The 15,148-nt window shown below is 37.0% G+C and overlaps 1 protein-coding gene and 1 pseudogene across 2 annotated transcripts in view; one reads left to right on the plus strand and one right to left on the minus strand.

The window, feature by feature from the left end:
- The window catches only part of FAM73A (family with sequence similarity 73, member A), a 154,295-nt gene that overhangs the window by 18,587 nt on the left and 120,560 nt on the right, over nt 1–15,148 (minus strand). For both annotated transcript variants that reach the window (XM_006888591.1, XM_006888592.1), the window contains exons 8-10: nt 5,085–5,203; nt 4,744–4,816; nt 3,977–4,063 (exon numbers count right to left, since the gene is read on the minus strand). In XM_006888591.1, the coding sequence (XP_006888653.1) occupies nt 3,977–4,063; nt 4,744–4,816; nt 5,085–5,203 (279 nt within the window). The remainder of the gene's footprint in view (nt 1–3,976; nt 4,064–4,743; nt 4,817–5,084; nt 5,204–15,148) is intronic.
- The window catches only part of LOC102864874, a 9,870-nt pseudogene continuing 8,219 nt past the window's right edge, over nt 13,498–15,148 (plus strand).

Raw genomic sequence — 15,148 nt, forward strand, 5'->3', positions numbered from 1 at the left:
TACCAGCAGTTAAGAAATAAAGATGTAGGGAGCTCTGGTGGCCTAGTGGCAAGAAGCTGCACTGCAGTCCCAGAGGTATGTGGTTCAAATCCACCAGATGCTTTGCTGGAGAAGGAGGGGCCATCTCCTCTTGTACTAGTCAGATCCGATTTGACGGTACACACACTCAAAATAATAAAATAAAAAAAAAAGAAAGAAAGATGTGCTGCATTGGGAAAATCTGTTGTCAAGAAATTCTCCATAGTGCCAAGGAGCAATGATGCCAGTTTAAAGATTAAGATGCTCCTGATTCAAAATACTTTTCAATTACTTCCTATGCATATGAAGTTGGACAATGAATAAGGATGGCAGAACAAGAACTGATGTCTCTAAACTGTTGTTCTTGAGAAGAGCACTGAACATCCCATGGACTGTGAAAAGAACAAATATGTCTTAGATAAGGTACACCAGGGAGCCCCTAAGAGGCAAGGATTGTGAAGCTTCCTTCCTCTCACATAGTTTAGGCACATGTTGTTAGGAGTGGCTAGTCCTTGGGAAAAGACATCATGCTTGAAAAGCTGGAAGGTCACTGAAAGAGAGGAAGACTCTCAACAAGATGGTTTGTCACAGGGACTGTAACAATATGGTTAAGTATATCAGGGATGATGAGAACAGCACAGCCTAAGACAAGGTGCATATCCAAGGGCTGCTATGAATTGTACTCGACTTGAGGGCTCCCAACAACTTTATACTGGAAGGAAAGAGAGATCCAAAGCATTACTGAACCAAAACCAAGTAGAAGGCCTTATACTTCTTTATCTCAAAGCTACAACACAGTCACAATAATCAAAGTAGCTCCGTAGTGGACAACAGACACACAGACTAATGGGACTAGAATTGAGAACTGAGAAATAAATCCATACATCTACAGACAATTAATCTTTGACAAAGAAATGAGCGTGACTTGAAAGTGGGGAAAAGACAGATTCTTTAACAAATGATGTAGGAAAAACTGGATATGTATTTGCAGAAACCTACAAGAGATCTATATCTTACATCATATAAAAAAAATGAACTCATCAAGCTGTTGTCTGCACAGAGCGAGAGAATACTGCATGGTTTGAAATCAGCAAAGGTGTACAACAGGGTGTATCCTTTCTCCATACCTATTTAATCAGTGCATTGAGAAAATCATTAGAGAAGCTGGATTCTATGAAGAAGAATGTGACATCAAGATTGGAGGAAGACTCATCAACAACCTGCATTATGCAGAAAACACAACCTTGCTTGCTGAAAATGAGGAGGACTTGAAGTGCTTCCTGCTGAAGATGAAAGACTATAGCTTTCAATATGAACTGCATCTCAACATCAAGAAAACAGAAATCTTCACCCACTGGACTGATAAGCAACATGATAGATGAAGAAAATACTGAAATTGTCAATGATTTCATTGTACTTGGATCCACAACCAATACCCTTGGTAGCAGTAGTCAGGAGATCAGGAGATGTACTGCACTGGGCAAGTCCATTGTCAGGGATTTCTCCAAAGTACTGGGGAGCAATGATGTTAGTGTGAAGACTATGATGTGCTAGATTCAAGCTATGGTCTTTTCAATCACTTGCTATACCTCCGAGAGCTAGACAATGAAAAAGGATGACAGAAGAATTTATGCCTTTGAATTGTATTAGAGAAGAATGCTAAAGATCCCATGTACTGCCAAAAAGACAAAGAGATATGTCTTGAAGAAAGTGCAGCCAGAAATCTTCTTGAACTCAAGGACTGCAAAGCGTTGTTTGATACACTCTGGGAATGTTGCTAGGAGAGGCTATTCCTCGGAAAAGGATATCATGCTTGGAAAGTGGAGGGTCAGTTTAAGAGAGGAAGACCCCAAATGAGATGGATCACACAGTGACTGCAGCAATTGGCTCAAGTGTGTCAGAGATGATGGTGGTGAAGGCACAGAATAGGACAGGGTTCAAGTTTGTTCTTCATAGGGTTGCTATGAGTCATACTCGACAGTAATTAACAAAAACAGCAACAACAATAACATACCCGTCAAAAGACTTCTCCAAAGGTATGAAAATTAGACCTATTGCCTGGGAGAAAATATTGGCACTGACACATCTGAAAGTGACTCATCTCTAAAATTTAATTGAAAATTAAACACCCCAACGAAGAAAACCCAAATTACTCAATTATACACTGGGCATAGGACATGAAAAAAAAAACCAACACTTCACCAAGGAAGACATTCAGATGCTTAACAAATACAAGAAAGAAATGCTGAAGATGATTTATTTCTACAAAGATGAAAAACAGTTCTCATCTTATTCCAACAATAGCAAAGTTTAACAAACAGCAAACAACAAATGCTAGGGGTAGGTGTGTGTGTAGAGATTAGAACTCTCACAACACACTGCTGGCAGGAATGTAAAATGGTACAACAGAAAAGAAAGCACTCTGGTGAAATACCCTTTGATCCAGCAATCCCATTACTACATATATGCTGTTGTTGTGTACCACAGAGTCAGAACCAATCCACAGCTGACACTCTAGAGGATTTTCAGAGGCAGTTAATCACATGAAAGGAGACTGCCCATCCTTCTCCCACAAAGCAGCTGATGGTCTCAAATGCCTTTGGATTTGCAGTGCAGCTTCTTGCCACAAGGCCACCAGAGCTCCCTAAATAAATAAGAGCCACAACATGAATGGATCTATGCATATCCACATTTATTGTAGCATTATTTACAATAGCAAAGAGTTAGAAACAACTTATGTGCCTCTCAATGCACAGTTATTTATATAAGAAATAACTGAAGAAACTATGGTACATTCACACAATGGAGCATTATGCAACACTAAAGAACAATAAATTTTTGAAACAACAAAATGGATGACTTTAGAAGAAATTATGCTGAGTGGCAATAGTCAGTCACAAAAGAACGATTATGGTATAATAGCACTATTTCAAAAGCTATGGAAAGATTTATACATAGAATTATTCTTGGATGGTTTACCAAGGTTGATAAGGAAAGGAGAGGGGAGTAAAAACACTAGGTGAAGGAAAAAGGCAATATATAGTAAGTGGTAAATCAGACATTATTGTTGTTGTTGTTAAGTGCTGTCGAGTTGTAGGCGACTCATAGTGACCTTGTAAACGAAAGTCCTCAACACTTGTGTGACTTTCATCCTCTCTCCAGGTTCAGAGGGTTTCTGGAGGCAAGCTATTATGGAAGTGGATGCCACTCCTGCTTCCAAGCTTGTTTTAATTGGGGAGCTCCACCCAACACTATCCGCCATCAGTGAAAGTTAATTCCATTTGTATTTTGAATTTCTGAGATCTACATTAATTCCTACTGTTGTTGTTGTTATGTGCCGTTGAGTCCCTTGCGACTCAGCCCTGAAACCTGCTCTGTCCTGTGCCAAGTTTATTGTCACACTAATTCCTAGAACCATTTTAATGAATAGGATTGAAAGGAAAAAACAGAGAAATAAGAGATAACATGTGTTGTTGTTATGCACATTGGGACTAATTCATAGATGACCCTCCAGCAGGTTTTCAGTGGCACTAAATCATATGGAAAGAGATTTCCCATCATTCTCCTGCAAAGAGGCTGCTGGATTCAAATTGCCTGCCTCTGGGTTGGCGTCACAATTACTTACCACTAGGCCACCAGAGCCCCCTAAGAGATAACATGTAAGCAATAACAATAGTGGGAGTTTCAGTAGCAGATGTAATGATGATTCTCACCAAAACAGTCATAAATTTTACAGAAAATTGGGACTCAAAAGAAATAACTTTGTTAAAACTATGTGTACTTTATAGAAAAATAAACTCAACTAAAGTGAAAAATCAGTGTTATATGAGTAAGTTTTAATCTATTACCCTTTCTACCTACCTACAAAACCTTTTCAGTTCATTTATAGTTTTAATGTAATTTAATCTTAAATGAATCAAAAAAAACAGAAAAAAAATTGCCAACAAAACATGTTTACCTTCCGTGCTTTCACAATTAAAGCTGATAAAATTTTCCTTCCACTCTCAGCAAGAAACATCCTGTTTGCTGTTTCTGAAAGAATAACCTGCAAATAAAACCAGTCCCAATCAATGAAAAAAGAGATACATAATTGATCTGCATGCACAACAGACATTATAACAAATCTATGCAAAATAACTAATATAGTTATGGTACTATATGTGGTGACATTTCAGCATGCTAACTGTAACAAAATTTCTAATTTATTAAAATAACTCTTAGAATCTTTCATAAAAAAAGACTCTCTGGAGGTATATATGCATTTAAATTCTGTTCAATTTAAGATCAGAACATCTAATATAAATTTTACAGACCTCCCAAACATAAGATATCAGACATTTTTGTTGGCAAAGGACCTTGTTTCATTTTAGAAAGTCAAAGATTCAAGTGATTCAAATGAAAAACACCTGAGGAAGACACTGACTGATAATAAGAAAAAAGACCTTAATCAGCCCTTGCACACACCTTCAGCATCAAAATGTTTCATTCTGACAATGTATGGTGGATCTGGGAAGTCATGAGTGAACAAAATGATAAATGAGGCTAAGTGAAGGGATGTATCAGGAAAGGAAAAGACGTAAACTCTTATTAGCCATTAGGCCTAGGGATCAGAAAAAGCCAGGAGCTACTCTGCTTTATATGCAGCTGGACTTTATAGTGTGAGGGTGAAAATGGATGAGTGGCTGGTTGAAGAGGCTTAGTGTTTAAAAAAAAAACCAAAAATACCTGAAAAGCCTGTCGAATACAGTGAAGTTTGGCAAGAAAATCACTGTCTCCGAGGCACTCCAACATTTCAGTTCTAAGTAATAAATGGGAGAAAATCGTTAAGCTGGATTCAAGATCAAGCCTACTACAAATTTGGATTAAAAAAAAGGCTTAACCTCAGGATCTTAAAAGAAAACACATGTTCTCTCAATACTGACAAAGTCAGAAAGTACAAAAATGTTTAAAACTTGGACCTAAAAATGTAGTTCTCCCTACTATCACGAACATTTTAATAAATAAAACACAAACATAGCAACAGTACCTTATACTTTTAATTTAAAAAAGTAAAATTAAATTGATACCTAAGTACTCTTGAGTAAATTTTTCCTTCTTCTACTAAATGCATGGCTTCTTCATAAAAAGGGCACTGGCAAAGAGACTCTAGGCTGTAGGTATGCCGTACTTCCCTGTGCTCTGAAAGCTAAAACAGTGGGATAAAATAGGTGAAAATGCAAAACAACTATGAGATATCATCTCACCCCAGTCAGAATAGCAAAATTTAACAGAACAGCAAGCAACAAATGCTGGCGAGGTTGTGGAGAAACTGGAACCCTTATTCACTGTTGGTGGAAGTGTAAAATGGTACAACCACTGTGGAAGGCAGGATGGTGCTTTCTCAAAAAGTTGCAGATAGAGATACCATTTGACCCAGCTATTCCATTACTAGGAATATACCCCAAAGAGACCATAACTGACACCTAAGCAGACATATGCACACCCATGTTTATTGCGGCTTTGTTCACAATAGCAAGGAGTTGGAAATAACCCAGGTGCCCATCAACAAATGAATGGATAGAGAAGCGGTGGTATATTCACACAATGGAATACTATGCTGCATTGAAAAACAAGGAACTCATGCAATATTATTCAAAATGAGTGACCCTGGAGGACATTACTCTGAGTGAAATATCTCAGTCACAAAAGGACAAATACTGCATGGTGCCACTGTTATAAAACAGGAGGAATGACATTGGAGTTGGGGGCTGACTGAGAAAGATGGGTTTAATAATGTATACTGCATTGAAACAGATGAGTGAGAAAACGGTTTAAAAGGGATATGTGAATAGGTATTTTTGTCATGCCAGGAGTCCAGATCGAAGGCTGCATAGTGGAATGGACCTTGGGAGAGGGATTGTAAAACAATGAAAGAATTTTTCTTTTACTTTTCCAAGAGGGTAGTGTACTGGGGTGGGGGAAGGTCGGGAGGGGAAAAGAGTGTAACAATGAATGAATGGAAATCCAAAGTGTCTGTAAATTTTCATTGAAATTAATATTAAATTTAAAAGAAACAGGTGAAAATAATTACAGAAAAAATCATCAAAACTACATTTGTTGAAATGGTCATCTAACAAAGACAAAACTATAAAAACCTATCATTATGCCCAATGAAAAAAACTGCAACATGTGTAAATCAAACTTCAACAGATATGAAGAGAGAAGCAGACTATTCCATAATAATAATAGAAGACTTTAATACTATAGTTTGGTTAAAGGATGGAGCAACAAGAAAGAAACAGGCTCTCATAAACATATAGAAAACACTCTTCCCAGGAAAAGAGTAATTGACATTTTTCTGTGTGTTGTGCAACAATGAATGAATGAAAATCGAACTTCTCTGTAAAATGTTCATTAAGATCACAATTAAAAGAAAGTTATAAGAATATACAGTTTTCTCTAGTGCATATAGAACATTTTCAAGAAGAGATCATAAATTAAGTCCAGCAACAAGCATCAAGAATTTTTTAAAAAACCAAATACACACCAAAATATTACAAAGTATCTTCTCAAATTATATTATTATAAAATTAGATCAAAAGAAAAACTCAACAAAAAGCAAACAATTTAAAAAAATTAGATATGAAAAACAAGGTCAGGATGGGGGGAGATCAAGTACACAGAACAAATATTCTGCTGGAATACTATTGAATAATAGGTAAAATTGAAATATTTCTTGAAACTAGAGTGAAAGCACAACATAACTAAACTTTGGGAAAGGGCAAAAGTAGTACTTGAGAGGACAATTTATATCAACAAACACATTAAAAAAAACACACCAAAAAAACCCCACTCAAATCAGCACCTTAACATCTCCAATAGTTAGAAAAAGAACAGCAAGCAAAGTTCAAAGTGTCTAGTTGTTGTTGATTGCCTTCAAGTTGAGCACTACTCATAGCAACCCTATGAACAAAAGGCCTGAAGCCCCTCTACAACTATTGACATTTATCAAAGTTCATAGAGTTTCCAGAGGCATGCTGTTTAGGAAGTAGATAAAAAGAAATGAAATAAATGAAAAATAAATAAATGAAATGTGAAAATAACAGAAAGAATAATGTTAAAAGTTGGCTTTTTGAAAGGATTAATAACATTACAAAGAGCAAAGCAAATCTAACAAAGGTAAAGAAGGTACAAAGAATATGAATAAGGAGCAAAACAGGTGATGTTATCAGAGAACTAAGTGAAGTAAAAAAGGATAAGTAATAGTATAACACTCTGAAGTACTATACTCCTACAAATTTGAAAACCTAGAAGAAAATAAACAAAGGTAGAAAATTTGAACAGACTCATCACAAAAGAAACTAAACAGTTTATAAAAACACTCATAGATAAAAAATCCCTAGCTCAGAACCTTCACTGCTGAGTTCAACCATTTAGAAAAGGACTGACCTCAATTCCACTCTTCAACTATTTTGATGTTGTTGTTGTTATTGTTATGTACTGTCGAGTCACCTGTGACTGGTAGCGACCCTATGTACAACAACCCTAAACCCTGCTCTATCCTGTGCCAATCTTACTGTCTCTGATACAACACCCCCATTACCCCAGTCACTGAATCAATCCATCTCATCGAGGGTCTTCCTCTCTTGGGCTGTCCCTACACCGTCCCAACCATGACGTCCCTCTCCAATGATTGATCCTGCATTGAAACATGTCCAAAGTATGTCAGGCGAAGCTTCAAAATCCTTGCCTTCAAGGAGCAGCCTGGCTTCACCCTCTCCAGGACAAACTTGTTTGTTCTTCTACCAGTCCATGGTATATGTAATACTCTTCTTCAGCTCAAAGGCATCAATTTCCCTTCTATCATCTCTAGACAATGTCCAGCTCTCTGATGCATACCAAGTAATTTCAAAGACCATGGCCTGTATCAGGCTCATTTTAGTCTCTAGACTGACATTGTTGCTCTTCAGAACTTTTGGAGAGATCTCTGAGAGCAGACTTTCCCAGTGCAATTCATCCTTTAGTTTCCTGGCTGCTAGTACCAAGAGTGCTGATTGTAGAGCCAAGCAATCTGAAGCTGTTAAGAATCTCAATCTCTTTACCATCTATCATGATGCTGCCAATCGGCCCCATCAAGAGAATCTTTGTTTTTTTGATGTTGAACTTGAATCCATGTTGAAAGCTGCAGTCCTTGACCTGCTGCAGCAAGCACTTCAGGTCCTCCTCAGTTTCAGCAAGCAGAGTTGTGTCATCTGCATAATGCAGGTTTTTGATGAGTCTACCTCCAATCCTGATTCCACATTTTTCCTCATAGAGCCCAGTCACCCAGATAATCTGTTCTGCATATAGATTGTAAAGGTATGGAGAACATGGATGCAAAAATCATCAACAAAATTTTAAGTCTATAGAATCCACATAAGAAAGACTAAAAGCGTTTTTCTTGCAAACAGGGACCAGACAAAGATGTCCACTGTCACCACTTCTTTTCAACATTGTATTGGAAGTGCTTGCTAGGGCAATATTAAAAGAGAAGGAAATAAAAGGCATCCGGTTGGGCAAACAGATGGTTAAACTATCATTGTATGCAGATGATATGGTTGTATACACAAAAACCCTAAAGACTCAACAAGAACAACAAAAACTATTAAGAGTTAGTAGGCCAATTTATTAGAGTGACAGGATATAAGATCAATATTTAAAATTCAGTAGGATTCCTCTATAGTAACAAAGAGAACTCAGTGAGGCAAATCATGAAAGCAATACCATTTACAATAGCTAACCATAAATTGAGATACTTGAGTATGAACCTAACAAGAGATATAAAAGACCTATACAAAGAAAACTACAGAACATTTCTGCAAGACACAATAAAAGACCTAAAGAAATGGGAAAATGTGTCCTGTTCATGGATAGGAAGAATCATATTGTGAAAATGACAACCCTATCAAAAGCAATCTACATGTCAACACGATCCCAATATGGATACCAAGTTCATTTTTCAAGGAAATCAAAAGAGAAATTGTCAAATTTATTTTGGGAGGCAAGAGACCCTGAATAAGCAAAACATTGCTGAGAAACAAAAATGAAGTGGAAGGCGTAGCACTTCTGACCTCAAAACCTACTACACAGCAGTAGTAACCAAAACAGCATGGTACTGATACAATGACAGGCACATAAATCAATGGAACAGAATTGAGAACCCAGAAATAGTGTCAGCTATATATGATATATGACAGGGAAATAAAAGCTATCAAATGGGGAAATGACAACCTCTTGAACAAACAGTGTGGGCAAAACTGGACTTCCACCTGCAGAAAGCTGAAACAGGATCTACATCTTACACCATACACAAAAATCACCTCAAAGTGGATCAGAGACCTGGTAGTAAAGTCCAAAACTATAAAGTTCATAAGAGACAAACTGGGACCAAGCTTAGAAGGCATAGTCTATGGTATAAAGAGACTACCAAATACAGCCAGAAATGTACAATTGTACAATCTCGAGAGGATAAAATTGAGGAATGAGGAATGGAACCTTCTAAAGATTAAATCCCTGTGCACATCAAAAATTTTTTCCAACAAGATGAAAAGAAAACTGGGAAAACGAGACTGGGAACAAACATCTGGCAATACCATCTCAGACAAAAGTCTCAGAATGAGTTTACAGAATCCTACAGTGCCTCAACAAGAAAAAGACTGAAAAACCCAATTACAAAATGGGCAAAAGACAAGGAAAGAATTTTTACAGAGGAAGATATTCAAAGGGCAAACAGATACATGAAAAAATGTTCCAAATCACTGGCAATAAGAGAGATGCAAATCAAAACCACAATGAAATACTGTTTCACTCCAGTAGCAGTGGCAAAGTTTAACATGGTAGCAAGTAAAACATGTTGGAGAGGATGTGGTGAGAAAGGAATTCTGATACATTGTTGGTGGGATTGTAAAACGGTACATTCTGGAAGGCAGTTTGGCACTTCCGTTAAAAGGTGAACATAGAAATTCCATATGATCCCGCTATTCCACTGCTTGGAAAATACCCTGAGAAAATAAGAATTGAGGCACAAACAGATTTGTATACCAGTGTTCATAGCAGCGTTGTTCATTGCAAGAATGAATGGCATTGCAAGAACATGGAAACAGCCCAGATGTGAAAATACAATCAAATGGAAAGGGAAATTATGGGACATTCACACAATAGACTATACAATGCAGTATGCAGGAGCAATGACTTTGTAAATTATTACCTAACTTGGGAGGGACTGGAGAGCATTATGCTGAGTGAAGTAACTGTACCACAGGACAAATACAGTATAAAACCATTATTTTTGAATGATTGTGGGGATCCCAGGAGTGAGGAGGGTAGAAGCAGAGGGGTGAGGATGTGGGGGGGCATTAATCATGGGGCCACACAATTGGATAGGGGGGTGAGGAAAATGGGAAGCATCTGGTGTGAAAAAGAATGTATTAGAATTTTGTAAATAACCTAGTATTAAAAATGGAATCCACATCACATCAAAAGAAAATCATTCAACATGATAAAGTAGGATTTATACTAGGTATGCAAGGAGGGTTCAACATTAGAAAAATAATTACTTCAATAAAACAAAAACACATGTTCATCTCAGTTGATGGAGAAAAGGTATTCACCAAGAGTCACTTCTGACAGTTGGATAATGAATAAGGAAAAACGATGAAGAGTTGATGCCTTTGAATTGCAGTGTTGGAGAAGAAAACAGACTATCCTATCAACTGACAAAAGAACAAATAAATCTGTCTTGGAGGAAGTACCACCAGGGTAATTCTTAGAGGCAAGTAAAACTTCATCTTCCATACTTCGAGCCTGTTATCAGGAAGGGCCAGTCCTTGGAAAAGGCAACATGCTGGGAAAGTTAGAGGGTCAGAAAGAGAAAAAGACCCTCAACAAGATTTATTGACACACTGACTGTAACCGTGGGCTAGAACATGTTAGAGATTTCTGAGGATGACAAATAACAATACAAGGTTCAGATCTGTTATTCACAGGATTCCTCAGTTTTCACTGACTAGAGCACCTAAAGAAATCAAATCCAAAAAAACCAACGAAAAAACTTAAACTCATAGTAAGCAGAGTAAAGCAATTATGTTATAGCTAACATGCGTTTATTTTTCCATATGAGCAATACATTATTTACAAATAAGGAGATCTCCAATGAAGTATATTAAAATGACAAGCCTATCAGTTTTAAATCTAAATGAAAAACAGAATTTATTAAGGCACATTTGATGTATGGGTTTAAAACAAACTTCCTGGTGTAATGACAGATTGATTTTACTCTAGTCTCCCAAAATCTGTGAATACCAGAATTGTCAAAGAACACTAAATCTTTAGTAAGACAGTAAGGAACATGAACATTAGGGGCGGGGGACAGGCATTGTTTTCTAAAGGAAATCTTTGGAGATCAGTTTACTGCAAACCAAACCTAGTAAGCAGTGAGCTACACTCCTGATACACATAAATACTAATTACTAACAGGGACTCAAGAAAGGGTGGAGTGCTACACAGTGCATAGTAAATAAATTAACAGGACTTGAGGAAGAAAGGATAAATCCACACAGTAACTAGAGAATGAAATAACCCTCCCCTCCCACATAAACACAGACAGGATGAAGGGTGACCTGAAAAAACCAGGTGCACCAGTGTTTTCATTATGGTGTTCTTTTGCTGGTTTTCGACACTCACATACATTAGATTTATTACAATAACTCTTTTTCGTTTTGAGTACAAATATTTTAGTCTTTAAAGAGAAAAGTCAGGAAGAGAGGAAAGTGCCAAATCCTCATTGAAATTTTACACCAGGTCCATTGAGGCCAAACAAATGACCGCTTTCCTCACTTCCTCACTTTCAAAACAGTATGACCACAAAGAACAGTGTGGGAAAGACACAGCCAGTGTCTTATTTCCATGGTTTACAAATGGAAAATGAAATAGCTTTTCTAGCAAGAAAAATCATTGTAGAAAGACAAAAGGTAGAATCTATGCAATGTTAGCAGTCTCATACAGAACTATTTACCAGAGTCAGAGATTTGCTACAATATGACTTTGCAGGAATGTTCACATAAGAAAGTATTTTTTGAAAAACAGAAGACTGTTATTACCAAAAACACAGTCTCCTTACTTATTGAAGTGGTTAGGTTGTTAGGAGAAAATGAACGATGACCACGTTAGGTCCCACAATGGAGGATGAGTACATTGTTACATAAATGACCCTTCACATCTTTATATAACTGCCACATCACTGAGAATCATGACTCAGGCAAGTTGGCACTTAACTTTTAGTCCGTGCTGCAAGACATCTTTGCACTGGTTGCTGCCTGTATGTCATTAATTCACAAAATATGTAGAAAGCATATTCTTCACTATGCAAATGTGAAACGTTCAATAATGAGATAATTGATAAATGTAAAGTAGATATAACTCATTACTGTTAATGTAAAAATTATTCTACGAAGTCATTTCAATATACTTAATTTGGCTGTTCTAAGAAATGCTTCCCTTGTATGTTACTCTGATTAACCTTTTGTATAACTGAAACATAGTTAAATTTCTCTAGTTAGCATAATGATTCCACAAAATGGACTTTGAATCTTCTCACAGTTCATTAAAAAAATAACTATACAAACATTACAGAATCGCCTGCTAGGCAAAAAGTCTTTGGAGTTACTTGATGTTGAAGAAACAGATGATCCATTTAAATGGGAAGCTGTATACTTGTTTATTGAAGTAGCTTTATTGAAATTTGATCCACATACTATTAACATTCATCTGTTTTAGTCAACTGTTCCTTCTTCTTCCCCCACCCCCAGTCCTGGCAATGACTTATCTACTTTGTCTCTATGGATTTGCTTATTCTGGAAATTTTATATAAATGGAACAAAAAACAAAACATGGTCTTTGTGTTTGTTTCTATCACTTAATGTTTCGAGGTTCATGTGTGATGTAGAACGTAAGTCAGTACTTCATTCTCTTCCATTGGCTCAATATAATTTCACTGTATGGATATGGTACATTTTCTTTTTCCTTCCATTAACTGATAGAGATCTATTTAGGTCATTTCCAATTTTATATTATTGTGAATAATGCTATTATAACAACTTGTGTACCAATTTTTATGTAGACATCAGTTTTAAATTCTCTTGGGCATATATCTAGCAATGGACTTGCATGGCCATGTGGTAACTCTACGTTTAACTTTTTGAAAATTGTCAAGATGTTCTGAAAAGTAGCTACACAATTTTTCAATCCCACTAACAATGTATGATGATTCTAATTTTGCCACTTCATAATTAACATGATTTTTTTGCATGTGAGTGTAAGTTTATTAATCATATTTGGTTTAACTTAATAACTCACAAACATTTTATTTCATAACATTAATTAAAACTGAACTAATACTATTGTCTTAACATAAAGAGCAAAAGGTGGCCATACTGTGGGGGAACCGTAGTGAGACATCACCTAATGGAGCTCTGGGGATGGAGTCAGGGTTCAAAGTTTTGCTTACTGGATGATTTTGACTACCATGAGATCAAGTCTGCTGGACAACTGCAGAAACAAGAGGTTTCTTGCATTTGTGCTACTGGACTGAATGTGGACAGTTACCTGCTGACTGAGAAGCTGTCTGAAGTAATAGAGGAGCTGCATTTTGCTGTTAATCTGGTTTGGGGCTGCTCTTGATTAGACCTCAATGTGTGACATTCTTTGCCTTCCCCCCATCTCCCAACATACTTCCCTAACAATCTCACAACTGGGCGTAAAGTCTGTGAATCAATTTGCAATGAACCGGGTGATTAGAGCAGAAGTAAATGCAGTAGAGTTGGGGGTGAGGCAGGGGCATGCCCAAACTTATAGCTATTAATTTGTTACTGTGGTTATTACTGATGGGGACAGTTCCCCTTTGTGAATTAACAGAGGTTGCACTCTATACTCCCCACATTGCATTTGGTCCTTTTGCACAACTGGAAGAATAACCCTGGAAACTGTGTATCCAACAAGAATCTAATAAGCTAAATACTTATAAAACTTTGACAGTGTAACAAAAAGATAATAATTCAATGATAAAGTTAGCAATAGACTTGAATAGCTATTTTACCAACGAGGACATTCAAAAGGTAACTAAATCCATGAAAAGATACTTGGTGTCATTACTGTTCTTGTGTGCCATCAAGTCCACTTTAACTCATAGCAACCCTATGAATAATAGCTCTGCACTTGTCCTATTTTGAGCCAGGCTCACCATCTCTGACACACTTGACCCCATTGTCACAGTCACTATTCCAATCCACCTCATCTAGAGTCTTCCTCTCCTGTCACTTACCCTCTACTGTTCCAAGTATGATATCCTTCTCCAGGGACTAGTCCCTCCTGGCAACATGGCCAAAGTATGTGAGAAGGAGTTTCAAAATCCTTGCCTCCAAGGAGCAACCTGATTTCACCTTCTGCAGGACAAACTTGTTTGTTTTCTTCGTAGAGGCAATACTCTTTTCCAACACCACAATCAAAGGCATCGATTCTTCTCTCATCCTTAGTCACTGTCCAGCTCTCAGATGCACAGAAAGCCATCTCAAACTCAAACTCGCCTCCACTGAGTTGATTCTAACTCACAGCAACTCGGTAGAACAGAATTAAACTGCCCATAGGGTTTCCAAGGCTGAACATCTTTTTTCTTTTCTTTTTTTTTTAAAAAAGACTGTCTCATCTTTCTCCTTACAGGCAAGTGGATTTGAACTGCTGACTTAGTGGTTAGATATTAAACACTTTAACCACAGTGTCACCAGAGCTCTTCATTATAGTACTAGAGAGCTTGAAATCAAAGCTACAATAAGAAGCCACTTTACTCTGATTAGGACAAACAAAACTTAAAATAAATGATGGTGAAAGAATATAGGGAATCTGGAACTCTTACCCACTGACAGTGTGTATGCAGAAAGGTACAGCCATCTCTGATATGCTCAAATCCATTGTTACAATCACTAGGTCCAATCCATCTTGTTAAGTGTTTTACTCTTTCTCTAGCATTTCACCTTTGTCAGATGATTTCCTCCCCTCCCATGACAGGGTACATACATCTCAAAGTATGAGACCAAATTTCACCATCTTTACTCTATTTTTT

Source organism: Elephantulus edwardii, unplaced genomic scaffold, assembly GCF_000299155.1.
Source record: "Elephantulus edwardii isolate Elephantulus edwardi_28Jun2011 unplaced genomic scaffold, EleEdw1.0 scaffold00069, whole genome shotgun sequence".
NCBI lineage: Eukaryota > Metazoa > Chordata > Mammalia > Macroscelidea > Macroscelididae > Elephantulus > Elephantulus edwardii.